This window comes from Carex rostrata, chromosome 16 (assembly GCF_964058835.1).
Source record: "Carex rostrata chromosome 16, lpCarRost1.2, whole genome shotgun sequence".
In the NCBI taxonomy this organism is placed as follows: Eukaryota; Viridiplantae; Streptophyta; class Magnoliopsida; order Poales; family Cyperaceae; genus Carex; species Carex rostrata.
The window spans coordinates 6,992,154-7,015,222 of record NC_135933.1 but is presented as its reverse complement, the minus strand read 5'-3'; the positions used below and the strand labels follow the sequence as shown (position 1 = coordinate 7,015,222).

Here is a 23,069-nt window from a genome sequence, read left to right as displayed (position 1 = left end):
CAGTGGGAACAATAAATACCTCATACTGTAGAACGTGACACTGAATGAAAACATAAATGACACGAACACAATTCTATTTAATGTTTCATTCAGGGTCTGTCAAATACCATGTTCCTAGAACATGTATCTATGTGATTAAAATGACATCTCGTGTCAGGTGGTTTGTAAAACTTAACCATCTTTCAATCCACATACTAACCTTATCGCGGTAATTAGTGTTCCTGCTAATTACCTTGGTCAGTGACTTTTTAAGAGTATATATTATCTATATTATGGAGTTTCACAATTTCAGTCATGAACTCGAAATGATCCATAAATTCAATAATACTCAAGGCAACAAAATGATATTAATCATCCAATTCATGAACAAAGCTTTATGATAAATTATCGTATTATTGACTTTTAGATTATTACACTAACAGATCCACGACATGATGCCTCTTGGTTAAAGATCTCCAACATATTGCATCTCCAATAAGAATCCATTCATCAACATATATATGTGCATACATAATAGGGAATAAAAATTGTCCTTTAAAATTTTCATCCAAAATTGTAAGAAAATATTTATATATAAAATTAGTTGAATCTGTATAGCTTTTATACGAACCATTGAAAATCAATTTCGTAAATCCAAAATAAAATAGCAAAATAATTTAAATCTTATAGTTCTGAAGTGCAGACATATATCTTTAGGCGGAAGCGTTAATACTGATATTCAACGGTTTTCCTCAGATCTGATGATGGAGACCTTAGGCGTTTTCTTTACTTCTCACTTTCAAAAAATGGTCCACAATACACTAATTATTTACATTATCTTAACAAATCAAGCATGCATGCACTAATTAATAATTAACCTAAATAAGCAATAATAAGTAACATAAAATTAGAGGAAGAAAAGAGAAATATATATATATAGGGATGGGCTACGGTGAGCCATGAAGTAAAACGCGTTGGTGATCCATGGCACTATATTTTTATTTTGAAAATCCAAATGACCGATCCGAACCGCTCAACATGATCTCCATATTGAAATGTGCTTGGAGACCAAATTTTACATTTTTTGGAATTTGTTTACTATTTATTAAGCATTTTTTAAAATTCCTGATCCAATAGTCCAGAAAATTTTACTGTTCACAGCAAAACCGTAATTTTCAAAAATGCTTAATAAATAGTAAAAAAATTTCAAAAAATGTAAAATTTAGTCTCCAAGCACATTTCAATATAGAGATCACATTTAACGGTTCGGATCGATCATTTGGATTTTCAAAATGAAAATACGGCGTGTAGTACAAACGTGTTTTACTCCATGGCTCACCGTAGCCCATCCCTATATATATATAGGTTGACTTAGGTGAGCCATGGCTCACGAAGCGTTTGTACTTCACGCCGTATTTTCATTTTGAAAGTCCAAATGACCGATCCGAACCGTTAGATGTGATCTCCATATTGAAATGTGCTTGGAAACCAAATTTTATATTTTTTGGAATTGTTTTACTATTTATTAAGCAATTTTGAAAACTATTGTTTTGCTATGAACAGTAAAAACAGTAAAAATTTCTGGACCATCAGATTAGCGATTTTTAAAATTACTTAATAAATAGTAAAAAAAATGTAAAATTTGATCTCCAAGCACATTTCAATATGGAGATCATGTTGAACAGTTCGGATTGGTTATTTGAATTTTCAAATCACAAAATATGAGTGTGAAGTAAAATAGTCGCTTTACTTCGCAACTCACCGTAGTCCATCTCTCTCTCTCTCTATATATATATCTATAGAGAGAGACTAATATGCATTCGAATGTATATGGGCCGAAATACATACGGTCCAAATTCGACTTTTCAAAATTCAAACGGTCGATCTGAATCGTTCATCTTGTTCTCCATATTAATATGTGCTTGGAGATCAAATTTTACATTTTTTTTGAATTTTTTTACTATTTATTAAGTATTTTACAAAATTGTTGATCCAACGGTGGCTTAACAAAACAGTAAAATCAGCAGCCACCGTTGGATCAACAATTTTGTAAAATACTAAATAAATAGTAAAATAATTCAAAAAAATGTAAAATTTGGTCTCCAAGCACATATTAATATGGAGAACAAGATGAACGGTTCGGATCGACCGTTTGAATTTTGAAAAGTCGAATTTGGACCGTATGTATTTCGGCCCATATACATTCGAATGCACATTATTCTCTCTCTCTCTCTATATATATATATATATATATATATATATAGGGATGGGCTACGCTACTCCATAGAGTAAAATGATTTGGTGCTCTACGCCGCCATATTTTTATTTTGAAAATCCAAACGATCGATCTGAACCGTTAGATGTAATCTCCATATTGAAATGTGCTTGGAGACCAAATTTTACATTTTTTGAAATTTTTTTACTATTTATTAAGCATTTTTTAAAATTATTGATCCGATGGTCCAGAAAATTTTACTGTTTTTTATTGTTCACAGCAAAACAGAAATTTTGAAAAATGCTTAATAAATAGTAAAAAAATTCCAAAAAATGTAAAATTTGGTCTCCAAGCACATTTCAATATGGAGATCACATCTAACAGTTCAGATCGATCGTTTGGATTTTCAAAATGAAAATACGGCGTGGAGTACAAACGCGTTTTACTCCATGGAGTAGCGTAGCCCATCCCATATATATATAACCTTAACAAGATAGAGAGGAGAAATACAAATTAACTTCAAAGATCTCAAATCCGGACTCCTTGTGCGCAGAAATCAGACCAACATTTAATACAGAGAGAGAGTATTAATTGATCAAAACGGTGCTGGAAGGAGAAGGCATTTTATATAACCAAAACCCTACAATAACATTTATATACGAATTTTTAAGTATAAATCCGTGTAACTCTCTCAAGGCTTTCTACACTGTTATTTAATTAAACATTCGTGTACAATTTCTAATAAATGTCCGTGTAGCTCTCTCAAGGCTTTCTACATTGATTCTTTAATAAATATCCATGTTGAGATCCCACAGATATTTCAGGCTTCTAAAAAATTACAATTTCTACACGGTTTTTATATAAAATTATCAAATTCGTGTACAATATGTAGTGTACAATGACTATTTTTGTAGTAGTGGATGCTATTCATTCTCTGAGCAATGAACTTGATAAGTACGTAGTTTCTATTTGTTTCAAGAAGCATGCCATCTCTTAAATTTAGAAGACAATAGTGTTTTTTTTTTTTTCTAATTCCTCCCTTTATATAGGTTATTTTGCACACAGATTCACAAACTCGAGACAGTCAATTCATGCCAAGAGGTTACAAACAAGCCTAAGGATATCCAGCTCACTAGGAGGATCAGAGGTGAGAGAGTTTTGATCATGTACATTGTTTGTCTGAGTAGAGAGATCTGTTTGGTAGTGGGTTGGGTTTGTGCAAGATCTGTTATTGGATTAGTATTTGCTTAATTTCATCTTACTATTTAGACTTTGGATGTTATAGGCCGGTGACATAAATATATAATTGAATGATATATGTATGTTTTTTTTTCCTTTTTTGAAGTAAAATCTTGTATTTATTTGATTGATGAAATGGATCTAGTCTTTTTTATTGAAATATAATATTTTAATTGAAGTGGTGTTTTGATTATGTTTTAGTATGCAATAAACATTCTACAAAAGAAAATAAAAATAAAAATATTAACACCAACTGTTCATTAAGTTTTCCAACCGATGGTAAAGATAGTCAATATTATCTGATGTTTAGTTTTTCAATCGATGATAAAGATAGTCAACATTATATGTTGTTAAGTGTTTCAACCGATGGTGAAGTGACCAACACTATCGGTTTTTAACCGATGGCATATGTACATACTTTTTCTATCGGAACGATAGCCAACGGTTCAACAACAGATGGTAAAGTGTAATTTGAACTGATGGTGAATGTCTTTTTTGTAATAGTGTACCTGAGTTTAGCTAGATGTAATTTTATTTAAAGAAAAGATTGCAAAATAGGAGTGGGGCCGTCAGGGCGGTCTGATTTGGACGCAGTTATTCGATCTGCATCAAAATAATCAAGATTCATGTCGACAATATGTTTCACATGAATATTTTAGATTATTCATACAAATTTTAATGTGAATCCGACGGTTCCAATCAAATATCATATCAAATTTGATCCAATGATCGAACCGTCCCTATTCCCCCAAAATAATGGAGCACTGTGCTGTGTGAACTTAATTGACGGATGCTATATATTTGTCCACAAAACCACGCAACAGCAAAGTAATGAAAAAAAATGAATAAAGGCACTCATCAGATCCAACGAACCAAAGACTCTCTTGTTCTCCAGTGGTTTGGATTCAACGGTTAAAAGCGCGCCATTTTTCTATTTTTCACTATGAGACGCTTCGTTGTCGCGCCGCAAGAGTAGGCCCCACCAAGTTGTCCATTTTTAGTAAAGATTTTATTTCAGCTCTTTTTTCTTTCCTTCGTGAATTCTGAGGGTTTGCGGTTTAACATTTCTTTCTGCATATATACCCCTGCCAAACTTTTATCGAAGAATGAAACAAATTTTCATGAAATGTCCTTTGTTCCTCCTCCCCCTGTTTCTTACATATAATTGAAAAATATTTTTCAATATTGAAAAATAAAGGAGATCTCAGATTTAATTAATCATTATTGATCTAAGGTCATGATTTAATCAAGTGGATGAAAACATCTGTTCCTTTTGTTACTTGAAATAAATAGAAAATAAACGATACACTACTGTGCACAAGAAGCTACCCAGAAAATTAGAATTAGAAATCAGTACTGCCTTCCAGCAGCTTCCGCTTCATTTAATTGAACGGCTCTATTTGAAGCTTGTAATATAAATAGATACTTCGAACACTTGTCAATAATTTTTTCTCTCCTCAAAACTCAATATTTTCAACATTAAAGATTACATTTATAGATTATAATTTTGACATCAGTGCCCATCCGAAAACCACCAAGACTTTGGGAAAGGAACAAATTAAGAAGGGGACCAATGACGCTTGTATATTGAAATATAGATAATTTATTAACTTTTACTTTTATGCAGCTGATATTCTAAATTCCACGTATCGCTGCGGTACAGGATATATAATGCAGAAAATTTTGGTTGAAAATTTAGAATGCGTCAGATGCATGTCTCCTATATACATATATATACGTACTGCATTATAGAATTACACAAACTCACCGTTGAACTATTCAGGGAATATATAGACAGATGATACTGATATAGCATTACACACTACTTTACAATAATTAATATTAGGTAAGATAATTACACAGCTCCAAACTGTCCAAACTGACAAAACAACCTCTTTTATTCTTTCTAATCTCATGATATGAAATATCTCCACTTATTTACTTCTATCAATTATATATTTATTAGCCTGTAACATGAATTATAAGGTTTTATACTTTCATGCAGTATGTGCAAATACATTATCCACATTATAGGTTTATAATATCTCAAGGATGGCCTCCAGCACCACTGCCATACCCGGATCCATAACCTGATCCGTACCCTGATCCAGAACCTGATCCATATCCTTCACCGCCGCCGCCACCACCACCGCCACCTCTACCATATCCTTCTGCATTGCCACCACCTTCCCCATATCCAGATCCATAACCCGATCCATAGCCCGACCCACTACCACCACCACTTCCGCCGCCTCCACCAGAGGCACCGCCACCCACACCATACCCTGATCCAGATCCGTTCCCACTTCCGGATCCATAACCATCACCATGACCTTCGCCACCACCTCCACCACCACCGCCGCCGCCGCCTCTACCATATCCACCTGCGGCTCCTCCTGAGCCCCCGCCTTCTCCATAGCCCGAGCCAGAGCCATAGCCAGAACCACCATTATGGCCATAACCACCACCGCCTCCACCTCCACCTCCACCACCACCTCCACCACCACCTGAAATTCCTAATCTAGCTGCATTGGACAAGCCTATGCAAAAAAGAGCTATCAAGGCAATAGCTACAACTTTAGTGTAAGCCATTTGTGCTTGGTTTAGCTAGTGAGGACTGTGGAATAAGTGTGCTTAATTTGCTTGATGGTTGTGAGTTGAAGCAACGCAAGGTATTTATAGAGGTTTAGCTAGGACCATGCAAATAGTAGGTGAAAAATAATTGGTGGTGTGAATGGTGTGACTTGTTAATGATAGATAGTGCCTTATCTTGACTAAAGTTGCCACAATCCCTCCAGGTGTTAAAAAATAGTTGTTTATTGCTGCTTTGTTTTTTAAACACAATTGGTGTTACATCAGTGATATTAGTGACAAACAAACAATCTAATATACTGTTGTATTGGAGTTCAATATATTGGTTTGATTATTCTATATTTAGCAAACTGTTGTCCAATTAATTAAGTAATTTGTGTAAGCTTTAATTGACATAAATTAATTGAGACGACATTAATTTTCACTAAACTCATGGGGTGCGTGACAGTATATAATGAGCTACTTACTCTTGTATATATTCAAATCATGGTGATTGGTTATTGGGAGAGAGAAGAGGAATTTTTTTTTCTAACTTTTCTAAGAAATAAAATCAACTACTTTGGACACTATTTTAAAGGGAAAATGTCATTTAACTACGATATGTTAATATTTTTGTTGGCTAAAATATATTTCATATATATTGTTTAGTGTTTACTGTCCTGTGTACATTAATTATATAAGGTACTTGTCAATAAATTTGATTCTCAGAAAAAGAGAGAGAGAGTTAATTTATAGGTATACACTAAAAATATTTAGAATTTAATATTCTTATTCAAATTATATATGAATCAAATTACTACACCACCCTCCTTGCATTGACCCTCTAAACAGAGTGGTCTAAAATAAAATCCCTTAGGCTGTGTTTCAGAAGTTTAAGTAGAGGGGGAAGGGAGGGGAGGGGAGGGGAGAGGACGGGAAGGGAGAAGACGGGAGGGAGAGGGGAAATTTTAAGATGTTTACTTGCTCCAGAAAAGCATATCGAGAAAAGGGAGGAACTGGATATTTTTTTTAATTTAACTTATATTTTACCTAAAATTACTAATTTACCCTCACATCAACAAAATTCGACGGAGGCAGGAAGGATATTACTGGTAGATACGCTGGTGGGGCCCCTTTTCCCTCTGCTACTCCCCGATTTGGGAGGGACGAAATTAATGGGTCTAGAGTAATAAAGTTCCTCTGCCTCGTTACTTTCCTCTTCCGTGTTTTTTCTTGTGGAGCGAGTAACATGTCAATATTTCCCCCACCTTCCTCTTCCTTTCCCTCCACTTCCTTCTTCTGGAGCTGACCCTTAACGGATGGACCGGTGCAACGAACCATCTCAGCCACTTATTGTGATCTTCATATCAAAATTTTGTAGAGATCAAATTTTATATTTATTAACAAAAAATTACTGTCTTTTGGCTATGAAGAAAACATTGTTATTGGATTGTGTAGAATCCTTAGATTAATTGATTTCCTTCCTTTAATGTAAAATTTCAAAATATATATCTAGAAAGAGAAAATGCTGGATAAATTTCGGTATTTATGAAGACAAAATTTAAAATCCCAAATCATATACATTTTTGATTGAGCAAAAAAAAAGGAAAAATGAGGGCCTTGATTTGAAAGTCCAGTCCTTTTCTCGAAGTCCGTGTTATCGTAAGCCAAGGATCGTGATCTCAAAGTCCGGTCCTTTTCTTTATTTATTTTTTTTAAAAGAAAAGAAAAAATTAACCTTTTGAGTTGTGACGGGATTAAAAAGTCATGTTTTTCTTAGAAACGGGATTTGAAAATCCAATCCATTCTCTCTTTTTTTTTTCTTGTTTGTGTCAGAAAAAAGAAGGTTATTATCGAGATATTATTATATTATGCTTCTCAAATTTCACAATTGTTTAACGTTTTTTACAAGTTCAATCTCTAATTTTATATTTATTACATAAAAAAAGTCAGCTTGAGCTGATCAATTTACCCATGCATGCTCTAGAGATGAAGGCCCGTCTTCTTTTAGGGGGAATTTCACGTATATCCCTCAAAAACTTCAGAATTACATATTTTTCTCTCTAAACTTTAAAATTACATATTCCCCCTTTAAACTTCAAAAACTTACAAATTTACTCATTTATTGTCTTTTATGTAAAAACTCATTTTACCCTGTAACATTATGCAAAATGCGTATAAAAAATTAATAATTGAAAGAAATATACAAAAAAAATTGAATGTATCTTTTAATCATAGGTAACATGTAACGAACAAATAGTATTTTATGAATAGACGAGCAAGATAATTAAATAAAATTAAAGTGAAATGTGATAAATAGATTATCTGAAAATATATATAACTGAGATAAATTAAATATGTATAATGAAATATTTAGAAACAAATATTTGAAATTTAGAATTGGTACGAGATAGATATAATAGGAAGCTAATATTTGAAAATACTTATAATCTTCTTTTATGTAATTGAGCTAATTTGCCAAGTTTGAAAATTTATAGGATTATTATGAGAAAATGAAAAATTAACACACACAAAAAACAAATTGGGTAACGTGGCATTAAAGCCACGCGTGAGCCGCTGGTTGACACCCCCATCTTAATTCCTCTTGATTAAATGGTCTTACTCTTTCTCTCTTTTAAACTAGCTAGCCACTTTCATTTATATTTTTATTTGTTTTTTTTTTTTTCCGTGAGGCAACAGAGAAGAATCTATCGATTTGAACTAGCCACCTGAAAAACTTAGTAATTGGATTGGTTTTTCAATCTTTGTTCTTCTTGGAAATTAAAGTTGGCACTAGGTAGTTCTTGTCTTCCACTATATATATTGTTCTTCTTTAATCCGAATTAGGATTTTGATCAAATCTGAAAATCAACAAGTAAACTTGCTAAAGAAATTAAAAGGATCATTGGGTTAATAACTATATAATATATATTTCAAGGAATATTGATTTAACAGAATGGATAAAACAAGCTAAAATTTTGTGGGAATTTAGTTAAAAACTTGTTTATTAGTGTATTCCAATCAAATTGCTTAAGGCCTCTATTTTTCTCCTATGCTCTTTAATTAAATCAATAACTGATAATTATTGTATTGACTTGATTCCCGGACTTGGGTTTAGAGGTCAACTGTAACCGTATATTTTTGGTATCGAACTGTGGTTTAAATTGCTTCCTAATGTCTTGCTAAGTGGTTTGCGGAATGTTCGATATAATCTGAAAAAATAGTATTTATCTGTATCAGATGAATTCAGTTACTGGTATATCTATATAATTTTCAGGGTGATTGTAAAGAAAATTGGAAATTCATTTGAACTGGGATTTAGGCTCGGCTAAATAAGACATAATTGGATTTAAATATTATAACACGTATATTGTTATGTTATAATAAATTGTTATATGGATTGACTAAAATATATGTACTATTCTGAATAGGAAATAATTACAATAAAGACATATAAGATTGAATGTTCAGGACGAACAGACTGATAGCGACTTCGCTTGATTGCCCTACGATATCAAGTGCGAGGTTATTGGATTAGTCTGAGATTCATGACTAGGAATTAAATCGTAACTCGCTATGCATTTTGAATATTTGATTGACTGCATTGATTAAACTGTTGCATCATATGCATAGTCCAATACAATTGAAACTGAATTACAGGTAAGTCTGTTGACTGTCATGTTGATATTATTTATCGATTGGATAATTCTTATTGCAAATGATTGATTGAGACCACAGTGATTGAATATTTAATACTGTAATCCTTGAACCTCCATATAGTGGAGAAAAAGGATTAATATATCGTAAAGTCTAGTAAGCTACTAGACTTTACTCCAGGACCCTTATGCGCATATGGTGAATGGCCCCAACTGAACCCAGTACTGATTGGGTAGGGGATATTGAATAAATTGTGAATTGTGACAGTGAGACTAATAAACTGTGGTAACTGTCTTATCATTGATTTTCTTTCTGATAATGACAGTATTGTGATATTGATTTTGTATTGTTTCTGTTAACAAGTTGTCAGGATAGTTAAAACGGTATAAGCTCTGACACGACAAGTACATGTTATGGTATCTATCAGTGTTACAGGACTAGAAATTGTAAAGTTAAGGAATCAAACATTACCAGAGTTAGTGGTTGTAAAGATTAGATTCTAAACATTACCAGATTTAAAAGAATTAAAAGATTTTGATCCAAACTATTTATTCTGATAAGATTCTTAGACTTCTAATTTATTTATGTATTTTTTGTTGTTCAATTTGATACTGTTATTGAACATTTGCATTCGTCATTATGAAATAAACTGTTTATTTCTCGTGCGGTGATTTCATTCTGAATATGGATTTCCTTCGAATCCAATAATCTAAGTGACAATCAGCACTGAGAAATAATTTATTATTTCTCACTTGTTTCCCCTTGTGGGTTACAGGTTTATTATACAAAGATAAAGAGCGTTTCTGGGTAATTGACAGTAGGGCCACCTAAAGATATGGGATTTGGGTTTATTATATCTGACAGGTTGCAGAGAGTATATCTCTAGTATCATCCACTATAAAATATCAGATAATTATTGTTAATTATTTGGGATGTGGCAAATTTATAATGGATGCTATTGGCAATGCATAAAAAGATCCATGTCTTGTGTTACGTAAATTGTTATGGAAAATAGAAGCGGTAGGATCGTCGCACCTCCTGATCGGGGGTGTGACATACCCTTTATTAAAAGCATAAAAAAAATGTTGCATGTTTAAGAAAAATGTCGATCTTAGATTTGATCGGTCTTTTAGGACAAATGGTTCATTTTTTTTTTTACTTTTAAGTTTTAGCGTATATGTGGTGACATTTTGATATACCCTTATATATGTATCATAAGTTGAGAAATGAACTATTTGTCCTGGGAAATTAATCAATTATAAGACCGACATTTTTCTTAAACATACTACATATTTTTTTATGTTATTGATAAATGATAAAAGGTGTATTTCATAAATTTAAAATAAGTTTATTATAAAAGAAAATAAAATGGATCAATGAGTTTTTGAAGTTTATAGAGGGGTATACGTGCAATTCACCCTTTTTTAACATGAGAAAACAGGTGAAATACACGAAGAAAAGAAGAAGCAATACTTCAATATATTATTCTGTAATCAGATTTGCGTGTGGAACTCGAGTGTTCTTAAGTTCATCAAGAAATTTGGTGAGTATAATTTCAAAAATTATGGAATTGATTTCATATAATAAATTTAAATTATTGAGACTAACCTATGTACTTCACAAGTGATGTGTTTGCATATAAAAATTACAAATTTTGAATTAATTTAGTATAAAGTCAAGCAATAAAAAAAAATATTTAAATTAATTTTAACACATCCATGAGTTTTTTATTATTTTTTATCATTTGATTTTATACTGAATTAATCCGAAAATTTATAAAAATTACATGTAAACCTACAACTTATGATATAGATCGGTTTAAGGAGCTTGAATTTTTTGTTTGAAGTCAATCTAATAACTTTAAGAATTAAGTGCAGTCAGAATTGAACTTGAAAATACTCTAATATTACTTCAAGTCATGACTACATAACAATGGCTCTTTGTGATCTCCCATCCCCCAACCTTTTATGCGCCAATAGAACCTCCCTCTTGTTTGGTCATGTTGAAAATAATAAAAAATCTATTCCCTCCTAGCAAACGGATAAATGAGTCAATTTAAAATTTTAAAAATAATAATGATATTTTAATGAAGAGAAATAAACAACAGAAAAATGCCGAATTTTAATGAGCAACTTTGTTTTAACGTTTTGATGAAAAGAATAAGAAGTTTGCAAATTTTAATGAATATGATAGCAATTAACTTATAAAAGTTTCTTTACCTTCTTAGGTCATTTGCACTACCTAACAAACACGCACATGTAATCCGTGGCCACATTAATTATTTTATAAACTTATAAATCATTCCATCATATATATCAGCATAATTGGTAAATATATATATATGCAACCTTAAATGTAAAATTATGTCATCGACCATATGAGATTGCTTGGTGGGAACTCCACCAATATAATTATTTTTATAATTCAAGTCGCAATTGATTGGATCCGAATTTGGCGCGCTGAGACTCTGCGCTTTGTGTCAATCTAAGAATTGAAATGGTACAAGCTCAAGGAGGCATGATGTTCAAGGAATGGATGGCTACATTCATTTGCACGGCTTGGCACATCTGGAAGTACAGAAATGAGGTTATTTTCAGGGATGCAGTTTCGAGACCAGACTCGATTGCTTACAGAGTATTGCATGATAGGAGGTTATGGCTAAAATACTGCTAATAGTATTTCTTTAATCTCTGGCTAAGAATTCGGACCTATCTCTAATCTAAATGGTCCAAAAACAATGTATGTGTAAATATTTCATTCAATAAAGCACATGGCAGCTACTGCCAGGTTTTCAAAAAAAAAAAGACATTTCGTATATTCTCTGGTCGTCTAGTCAATTTTCAAACCTAGCTACGTGGAGTACAAATTTTCATTTACAGGAATTTATTAAAAATAATATCGAAAATGGCTTGATTGTTTGAGAATTTCGATCTCACAATCAATTTTGAAGAAACATTTTAGAAATAAGAGGAGGGTTGTGAGGATTATTATGGGAGGACCTTTTTTTTTTTTTTTTTTTTGAAAAACATGGTAGTAGCTTCCAGTTGGTAACTCCTGCATCACTATTTTATTATCTCTTCTACATAATTTAAAGGTATGATTCATTCATAATCCTTCTACAAAACAACTCAGTTTTTAGATAAGATCATGAGAAGATACATTAAAGGAACTGAATTATTTATTTAGTTTTTAGAAGTATTTAAAGAAATCAAGTTAATGATTCAGTTCTTTATATGGTGTTAAATACTGCCGTTGTTTATTCATTTTTTATATATTTTTATTAATTTTATAAATTTAAAATTCTCTACGTGAAGGCGAGGTAAAGTAAATATGACCTCTGTCAAAAGAATAAATAAAGTTGCTAATTACTTTACCCAGTGCTAGAGTTTGTCAACGGGAGATTTGGACAGTCACTTTCTCTTCAAAACTTTTTTTTTTCTTATAACTTTATCTTCAGAATTAGTTGTACCAACTTTACTACGTACTTCCGCGTGATACGCGTCGTTGCATAATTTAATCTTTCCTTGATAAGCTGGTCCATAAATTATACACATGGAGCTCGTTCAGCAACCTCCACTGAGGGATTGAGAATTAAGAAATTCATATTGGTACCAACATTTGGATGAAACAAGAAATAGAGGACGAATAGAATTAATCTCAAGTTTAAAAATAGTAGCTAACTTAATTTTTGATTGAATTAGTATAATAGTGAGTTAACTTATATAAGACAAATAAAGAATAGTGAGTTAGTACTATTTTTGATCCAGTCAAATATCTAATAGTTCAAAAGAATAATGTTATTCTTGAGTTATATGAAATCACGAAATATCTTGTAGCGGAAGACTCTTGGATTGAAATGATTGTTTTCATGTTAATTTGTTGAATATATACGTTCACTAACTTGAAACGTACTTTTTCAGATCACTGTCTGAAAATAGACTATGACTATATCAAACAATTCAAGTTTTTTAATAAGCAAACTTAATTACAAATTTTCAAACAAAAATAATTTAATATGTAAAAAATACAAATTAAAATCTTTCTAATAGGATGAAATATGAATTCTACAGAAGTCCAACAGTTCTATGTATTATGGACTAAATGAATATACTGACTGAAAACTGCGCATGAAACAGTTAGGACCATACTCTAATCATACACGTGTAGGATTCAGCATAACCCATTTTGCCCACGCTATCTGACCCGCCAGCGCCCAGAAACATCGATACTTAGGGATCCGCTACCATCCGGAAGGGAGCTAATAGGTCCTCTGTTTTTCTTCTGCGATTCTTATTTTAGTCGCATTTTTTTCCAGTTTTAGGTTCAATTTGACCCGTTTCTGAACCGTATCGATCTATTCTCAATGTATAAGATCAATATATATTCCATTACTCAATAATTTCATTGTCACATATTTTTCTTTTATTTTAATCCCATCAGTATGTATATATAATATACTAAGAGAAAGTTAGATTTTTGTGTTTGTGTATTTTTTATGTGAATTTTACTATACTTCCAATTTATTCTAAAGTAATTAGAAAAGTTTCTCTATTAGTTATTTTAATTAATCATTTATTGGATTAATTAAATGAACTAGTTTAATGATGATGCAGGCGGAACTGCTTCTTCCATTTTCTGTCTTAACTCTTAAGGGATTAAGAATTAAGCAGAAACCTGAAAACTCTAAGTTTGATTTAACAGTAGTCATAAAGGGAAAAAAATATATGTTTAATAATTATTTTGCAGCGTTGATTTTGTCAAAGAGCATACCAGAGCATTAATCTAATAACTTTATGCTTCGGAGTGAAGTAAAAACAAAAGAAAAAACCCAAAAAAAAACAAATACTAACCCAAAAAACAAACAGAGACAAAATTTGGGCCAACTATGCGCGGCCCATTGACTGGGTCATTGGGCCTAGGGCTGTGCAGAAAATGGGTCATTATTTTACGAAAATTGCGATATTGAAAGTGTTCGTGTGGTTTGCAATTTTCTTAATTAATAAAATGATTATGTTACTTTTCAATTTTTCATTGATGACGGAGGCCCGATAACAAGCCGTATCTACAGGTGTACTGCGAGAATTGATACGTAAACATTTGGCAGTTAGTTATACACATATAATATCGTTGATTTGCTCGTTTGAAATACTCAAAGCAGGGGAAAATTAAGAAAAAAAATTGTGTTATTATCGATTTCCGTATAATTGATTCCGACGGGATGTATTATTGATTTCAATTTGTTTAAGCGAAAGTATAATGCTTTGGTTGAGTTGGCGGACGCTGGGTAAAAGACGAAAGATAATTGATCAGTAAGTCATCAAATTGGCAACGGATGCCTCTAATTTGGGTTTCCTGTGGCAGATGCCACAAGCAACACTGTGCGGTATAAAACTGCTGGATGCGCTGATCAATTCATAAGCTTATGAATGGCGTTCAAGCAAATTAAATGAGGTGTATGAATTCCAGAATACTTGTCATGATCTCACACATGAAACGCCACGGTTGAAAACTGTCACAGAATATCCAAACTTCAAAAATTCAAACTTGACTTAGAAAATTCAGAGTGCCAGGTTATATCATCCGTGACGATTTATTAGCAACTAATAAATCTGTTTCTACATAACACCAATCATTATAGCTCCATTAACACCAACAAATTCTTAAAGTAACGCTCCAAAACCGATAAAATGGCAACAGATACTTCTCACCTGGTTGCTAAGCCACTTGAAAACCGCATCGCAGTTGTAACCGGCGCATCACGTGGCATTGGCCGGGAAATCTCCATGCACCTGGCATCCATCGGTGCACGCCTGGTCCTTAATTATGCATCCAACTCTGCCCAGGCTGATAGCCTAGCAGCAGAGCTCAATTCCCACTACAGCGGTTCAACTGACACGCCTTGCGCCGTTACTGTTCAAGGTGACGTTTCGGATCCAGATGCTGTTCGGGCCATGTTTGACAGAGCTGAACAGGCATTCGGAAGCCAAGCCCACATACTCGTTGCATGTGCTGGTATTTTAAACCCTAAATATCCGTTAATTGCCGATACAACTATTGAAGACTTTGATGAGATGTTTCGTGTTAATGCGCGTGGCACCTTTCTGTTGTGTCGGGAGGCAGCTAAACGGTTGCCGAGTAACGGCTGGGGTCGAATTGTGACCTTTTCGTCATCTATCATGGGAACATTGCTCCCTGGATATGGTGCATATACGGCCACAAATGCAGCAGTAGAGACAATGACAAAGATCCTTGCCAAGGAGTTACAAGGGACAGGTGTCACAGCAAATGTCGTGGCACCTGGCCCCGTAAAGACAGATTTGTTTTTTGGGGGGAAGGATGAGGATTTTGTGAAAAAAGTGACTGAGAGGAGCTCAGGCCGAATTGGCGAGACCACCGACATTGCGCCGGTTGTTGGGTTTCTGGTGAGCGAGGCGGCTGGATGGGTCAATGGTCAGGTTATACGAGTCAACGGTGGTTTTGTTTGAGCAACTTGATGATGTTGGATGAATGCTGAACTTTAAATTATATGAATATGTTGTTTTCTTTTATTTTGTAAAATAGAATAAAAAAATTATTCAGAGATTAGTCGATATAAGTTCCATAGTATGCGCAGGCTGATTTGAAGAATATCTATTTACTTTCATGCTTTGCAATAATCATTGTGCATGATTGCGCCTAGTAATCTCTACCAGATCAATTTCTGAATAGATTATAGATTAACCTTCACTCACTGTTAATCTGAGTTATGCTGTTTTCAGAAGATTTGGTTTAAAATGTGTGCAATGGATCCTAAGGCCTTCACTCACTGTTAATCAGACCCCTTTATTTCAGTTTTCTGCTGCACCATGTTATCTATTCATTGCAACTGCTGTAACAGCACTCATGTACTTGCTATATCAACGACAACCTATGGGTTTTTAATGTAAAAAAAAAAACAAAAAATAGATTGACCTTAAAAAAAAAACCTTTGAATAGATTTTTCAAATTATTTGCTTCACTCTGTGCAGATAAGAATGAAGAATGAATTTGATTCAGTTTTGAAGAGCATATTTGGAGAAATTAGAAGAATAAAGGAAGATATACAGAGAAAAACTAATAGGATAAAGAAAGAAAAACTAAGAGAAACAATGAGCTTGCATTATTGATTTTGTATGATTTCTTATAACTAACATCCATACAGAAATTTTAAGTATCTATTGGACAGTATATTTAATTTCTTTCTCAATTGAACGTCGGGAGAGTTTCTTTCAAAAAAATATATAAATTTCTCTCACAGTACATATGAGAAAAACATCATATCAAATATAACCTTATGAAGTCTAGTTTTTATATAGTACAAGGTCATTCAAATCGAAGCTTGAATGAATACTAGCCAGAGGCCTCGCTACGCTTCAACAATTTTTTTCCAATACGGAGAGAAAAGTGTATAAAATATTTTTTATACATAGTGATAATGAATAAGTTGTAAGGACATAATAAAAACAGTACAACAAAATAAATTACATAGATAGTTGACATAGTTCTGTTTGAATGCTACAAAAACTGTAGTTGCGGTTCAGCTATTCCTTCTACCTGTTCGGCAGATCAGCTTTAGCTTCCTTATAGCTCCTTACCTCTCTAATCCTACTGAACAGTCCGTCCTTAGAAGAGCTTAAGGCATCTCCTTAGACAAAAACTTTAAGTAGGGTCTCCCCCCTCCTTAAGCGATTCGCCTCCTTAGCATCTCCTTAAGGGGGCGTTTGGTTTGAGTTTTCGGGAGGTGATTCCAGGCTATTGTAATTCTTATTTCTCTTTACAACTATTTTCAATCTTTACAATTAAATTATTTCCTTATTTCTCTGTTTTCTCCATTTCATTTCTCATCTTCCTCCATAGTTTCGACAATGAAAATGAAAACTATAATATATTTCCAGATTTTGTTTAGGGCTACTGTATTTTTGTGAATAGATGAATAGCATATCTTGTGCTGATGGAAACAATCATATCTTTCCGATCTGAATATATATGTAGAGAAAATCCTTATTTGAATAATTTAATCATATCTTTCTTAATTTTGTTTATTTACATATTATTTCTCCTCTAAATCATTTAATAACTTATTCTTGCTTGTAGAGAAAATTAGATATTAAATCACAACGATACTTAAAAAAATTTCATATTATATTTGATCCCTTTTTTTTCATTTGTTGTTGTTTCTTTTATTGTTATTTATTAATTATTTGGATATCTATTTTTTCTCATTTGTGTCTTTTATATTTATTTAAATATATTTTTCTTAATTTTGTGTGAATGTCAAACAAAAGTTCTCTTTATATTCTATTCAATCTTATAATATGTTCCCGTTGTAACGCACGGGTACGATACTAGTATATATATAATATATTGTCTATATGATTTTCATTGACCTGATTATTTATTATAGTTTGTATTTTGATCAATGACAGTTGTAATATTCATAAAAACAATTAGAATTCAATTAACCAAAATATAATGATGCTATAGACATGTTGACTTGTTACTGTGTTACATTTTATCCACTCAAATATATATGTCATTATGTTTTAAAACAAGATATATCTTAAACAATCACCGATCTATCATTTCCAATTGTGTTTTTTTTTCATCCAATATATTTTTCATCTGTACTTATTTTTGTAACCATATTATTCCAACTCCAAGAATAATGAATATGATGTTGAATATAAAAAATAGATATATAAATTGGCTAATAATTAATTATAATAATAATATCACTAAATTATATTTTAGTACAAATACATAGGCACACAGATTACACACATCCCTCTCCTCCCAAATTCAAGTCACAACATAATTCCTATTGGATTTTGATTTTGGATTCCTATAATAGAGGACACCCATAATATTAAGCCGTTGTCTCTGTATATCTTTTTTTTTTTTGAAAATATTTGCAGAAGCTGCGAAGTCGTGAGAGAGAATCAAACCGTTGTCTAAGTATATCACATAGTATTTAAAGTGAAATAATAAAATTCGTTGTCCATTAAGTGTTGTTGTCCTATTCTAAACCAATAATATTTTCATCGATAATAAAAGCATGAATAAAACATTTTTAAATATTTTCAAACATCAATAAAATATAAAAAGGGAGAAAACTATAATAGAAATCATAAATAAAATCTAAAATTTTAAAATAATAACCTACTATTAAAAATAACAAAATGTATTTTTTTAGGGTTTAGGCTTTAGGGAATATTGTTGAAAATACCACGACATACATTTTTTTTCGGAATATTGTTGGATCAAGGAAATAGATTGTCTTTATTTCGTTGATTCAATATTTTATAAGAATAACATATTAGTATTCTTCTTGTTTGGCAGATGTTGTAAAGTCATGAAAAATAATCAAATTCTCTACTTTTAGATAATTAACAGTTTTAGAACTTTTTACTAATTAATTGTCCTACATTCCCTTTCTCTTAGTATTCTTCTTTGAATCAACTTTTTTTAAATAATGATTTTTTTTTTGTAAAAAAGGCATATGCCCGTTTCATATATATGAAACTGGTAAATTACAAGCAAAGATCAATGTTTAAACGTGCCCAGCGAAGCATCCCAATTAAGCAGATAATAAGGCCTAACAAAAGCAATATTATAGTGCACGCAGGCACTCAAAATAACCCAAGTAGAAATAGGCAGCAAGCTTAATATATCACAACAAAAAGCAAGCTTGCAGATAAGTTTGATAAGAACATAAAAAGTAAAACAGCCTTCAGACTTCATCTTCAGTGCCAGTAACCCATTCCAGCATCAAGACATCATCTGGATCCACCACCTGCAAAGGTATTGCATCAATATCCTGTGGAACCCAGTCCTGCACTGCTGTTCGGATCTCTTCCTTAGCATTACCTGTCAAATAATCCACAAGAGATAGAATTTGTAAGATCAAATTGCGTGCTGTGTAAATTCTGGTGTTATTGAAACACAAATCATTACGATGTTTCCAAATACTCCACACAACTGCACAAGCTATTATAAGAAAAGCAATTTTCAAACATTTGGGTAGATTAGATGCAAAGTTTATGAGATCCTCTACTGATTCCCATTGCTGATAAAACTGGCGGCAAGATCCCATCCAAGCCCACACCTGTTTAGCATAAAAACATCTAAAGAATAGATGATTAGAGGTCTCATTACAAGTACAGAATTGGCATATAATATCTCCTGTCCACCCTTTGTTTTGCAAAAAAAAATTTGTGAGAATTCTATGTTTGGTAACTAACCACATGAATGCTTTAATTTTTGGGGGAACCGGGAGATTCCACCAGGTCAGAGTATGAGGTGGCAGCACCCCTCAAAAATTGAGAAAATGGTACATGGATCGAACGGTTGATAAGCCGAAATTGTATCTATTGAAACCTAGGGTTTGTTATGTAAATTAAGCCGAGTTTTGATTAAATTAGGTTTGATTAGGTTAGAAATGTCCAAAAGTTCAAGTTACTTTCCTAGTTATGTTTATTTTGCAGGTAATCAAGTGCTCAGAGCTTAACGGAGCAAAACGGGTGATTTGTAGCAAGTCAACACGAAATTTGGAGCATCTTTCACATTTATTGCGGACCGAAATGAAGTTATTGTGGGCCGCAACATTATCAGACAGAGCCAGCTTTCAGACAGCATTTTCTGAACTTTTATTGCGGCCCGCAAGGACCTTTATTGCGGCCCGCAAGGACCTTTATTGTGGCCTGCAAGGACTTTTATTGCGGCCCGCAATGACCTCTCCAGATTTTTCTGCACAGTCTGTTAACTGCCTCCACTCATTGCGGCCCGCAATAAGGCGGTTCAGAGCCCGAATTTGCTATTTTTAGTTAGTTATTTCTAGGTTTTACAAGGGGTTATAAAAGGGGACCTGTAGAACAGATTGAGGACGATTTTTAGGGAGAGAATTTCTGGTTTTGAACAAGGAAAATAAAGGAAAAGCAAGAAGAGAGAAGAAGGGAGAAAAGAGATCATTGATCAATCGGTTTTATTATTTTCTTTCCTTTGTAACTCTTTTACTCTTTTTGATTTCATTTGTGTCTTAGCCATGACTAGCTAAAGGCTTTTCTAGGGTTGATTAAGGTTGTACTTGAAACTTTTGTTATGATTTAGTTAGTTTTATTTTATATATTCTTGTTCTTTGTTATGATCTATTCTTTATTTTAATTGATTGTGAAGACTTAATCGAAATCGCATGAAATCCTAGGATTTGGTATTTGCAATTGAGAAATTGAATATTAGGTCCAGACCATAAGGAATAGGGTATTTGATAGGCTAAGTACCGAGAGGTGACGCTTGTCTTATACGGGCTTTACCCAATAGTTTAGATAAATTGTGCCAAGTACCGAGAGGTGAAAGACGGTTTTCTAGATCAATTGGGACAGTAAGAACTTAATGACTTTAGATTAGAGTAGCCAAGTACCGAAAGGTGACGTTTATTCTAATTTAAAGATGGTATTAATATAGAGATATCACTTTGTACCTATAACATCCAACTGTGCCTTCATGATTATAGAACAAATTTAATAAACCAATTAATCATAACACTAGTGGATAGGAATCCTAAGAAACCCTAATTTCTCATTCTTGTTAAAAATCGAATTTCGCCTTAAGACTTTAGTTTAATTCAGTTTGATCACTATCAAACAAACCACTTGAACAAACACAAAACCTTTTTATTTCGCTTTTACTAAATTAAATTGTTAGGTTAGAGTTAATATTCCAACTTGTCCCGGTGGAGACGATCCCTAAGTACTACTTGACAAGGTTGTACACTTGCAACCAAATTGAGTATCAACTAGGATTTATTACTTGTATTGTAATAATCACATCAACGGTAAATCTACCAGTGGATTCCCAACTCCAGGATATACTATCTTGTTCATGTGTGAAGGATACATTACTTATGATATGCAGCAATTGAGACCAATCGTGTAAGAGAACACCTCCCAATTCTCGTCTAAATCTGATAAGAGATCCTTGAGACAGGACAGTTTCTTGAAGTGTAATCATAGGGGTAACACATATGTCAAAAAGTAAAGGGAAAGTATTTTTCAGTGCACAGGTGGCATGCCAAACATCATGCTGTTAGTTTGTAATAATCTAGAAGTCAATAATACGATAATTTATCATAAAGCTTTGTTCATGAATTGAATGTTTAATTATATATCATTTGTTGCCTTGAATATTATTGTATTATGGATCATTTTGAGTTCATGACTGGAATTGTGAAACTCCATAATTAAGATGATGTATATTCTTAAGAAGTCACTAACCAAGGTAATTAGCAGGAACACTAATTAACCGTTACTAGGTTAGTATGTGGATTAAAAAATGGTTAAGTTTTACAAACCATAGACACGAGATGTCATTTTAATCACATAGATACATGTTCTAGGAACATAATATTTGACAGACCTCGAATGAAACATTGAATAGAATTGTGTTCGTGTCATTAATGTTTTCATTTAGTGTAAAGTTCTACAGTATGAGGTATTCATCGTTCTAGCTAAGAGATGTGTATGTGTGAGTGTTATCTAACGCTGTCCGTAAAAAACAGTCATAACGGTAGCATTTCCATATGTATAGCTTAGCTAAGGAAGTGATTGTTTACCAAGAATACTATTTGTCCCTCGTATTTTATACGAGCTATAGCATCACTGGGCCCCTTGGTAGAGTTAGATTATCTGCATGCGGTATAATTACAAGAGTAATTATATTTGATAGTCTACTCAATATCAAGAAAAGATTCAGTTAACAAGGATGACACACATCTACCTTGAAACTGATCTGATAGCTATGAGACAGAAGAACAGACACAAGTAAATTGTTTACTGGATCGTGATATTGTACAGTACAGCATCATCTGTGTAATTGGATGGTCATGATGTATACTGCCAGATGCCGCTCATGATTATAGAAGTTAAAACAGTTTTAACTCTATTTACCAACATAACACAGATCCTATTGGGTCACACCATAAAGGAGCTATTCAGAGAATCTTACTGATTAATTATAAATTGATTATAATTAATATTAAGATGGTTATAATTAAATTATACGTGTTATAATTAAATTATATTTGTCGTGTAAAATGACAAAGCAAAAACTAATGGTTCTAATTAGTTATACTTGATATAATTAATTGTAATTAATTGTACGTCATTTAGAATGACAAACAGAAACACTGGTTAGTTTATAAACGTGTTTGACATGTTGTATAAAAATTACCAAACGAAAACCGCAGACGAATATAATTGTACATGACAATTATACGTATTTGATTTGGATAGTTACTATTTACTATTCCTTTGGGTTAATGGGTTTAGGATCCATTAAACAAATCCAACCAATATGAAATAGCAAAATCCAAATTGGATACCTCCCCAAAACTGCC

The 23,069-nt window shown here is 32.7% G+C and overlaps 1 protein-coding gene and 1 pseudogene across 1 annotated transcript; one reads left to right on the top strand and one right to left on the bottom strand.

The window, feature by feature from the left end:
* Nucleotides 1-5,259: 5,259 nt before the first annotated feature.
* Nucleotides 5,260-6,062, bottom strand: LOC144567738 (uncharacterized). Its single transcript, XM_078317900.1, has one exon. The coding sequence runs from the start codon at nt 6,023-6,025 to the stop codon at nt 5,480-5,482; it is 546 nt and encodes a 181-aa protein (XP_078174026.1). The 5' UTR covers nt 6,026-6,062; the 3' UTR covers nt 5,260-5,479.
* Nucleotides 6,063-15,304: 9,242 nt separating this feature from the next.
* LOC144567737 (NADPH-dependent aldehyde reductase-like protein, chloroplastic pseudogene) lies at nt 15,305-16,267 on the top strand (annotated as a pseudogene).
* The last annotated feature ends 6,802 nt before the right edge of the window (nt 16,268-23,069 follow it).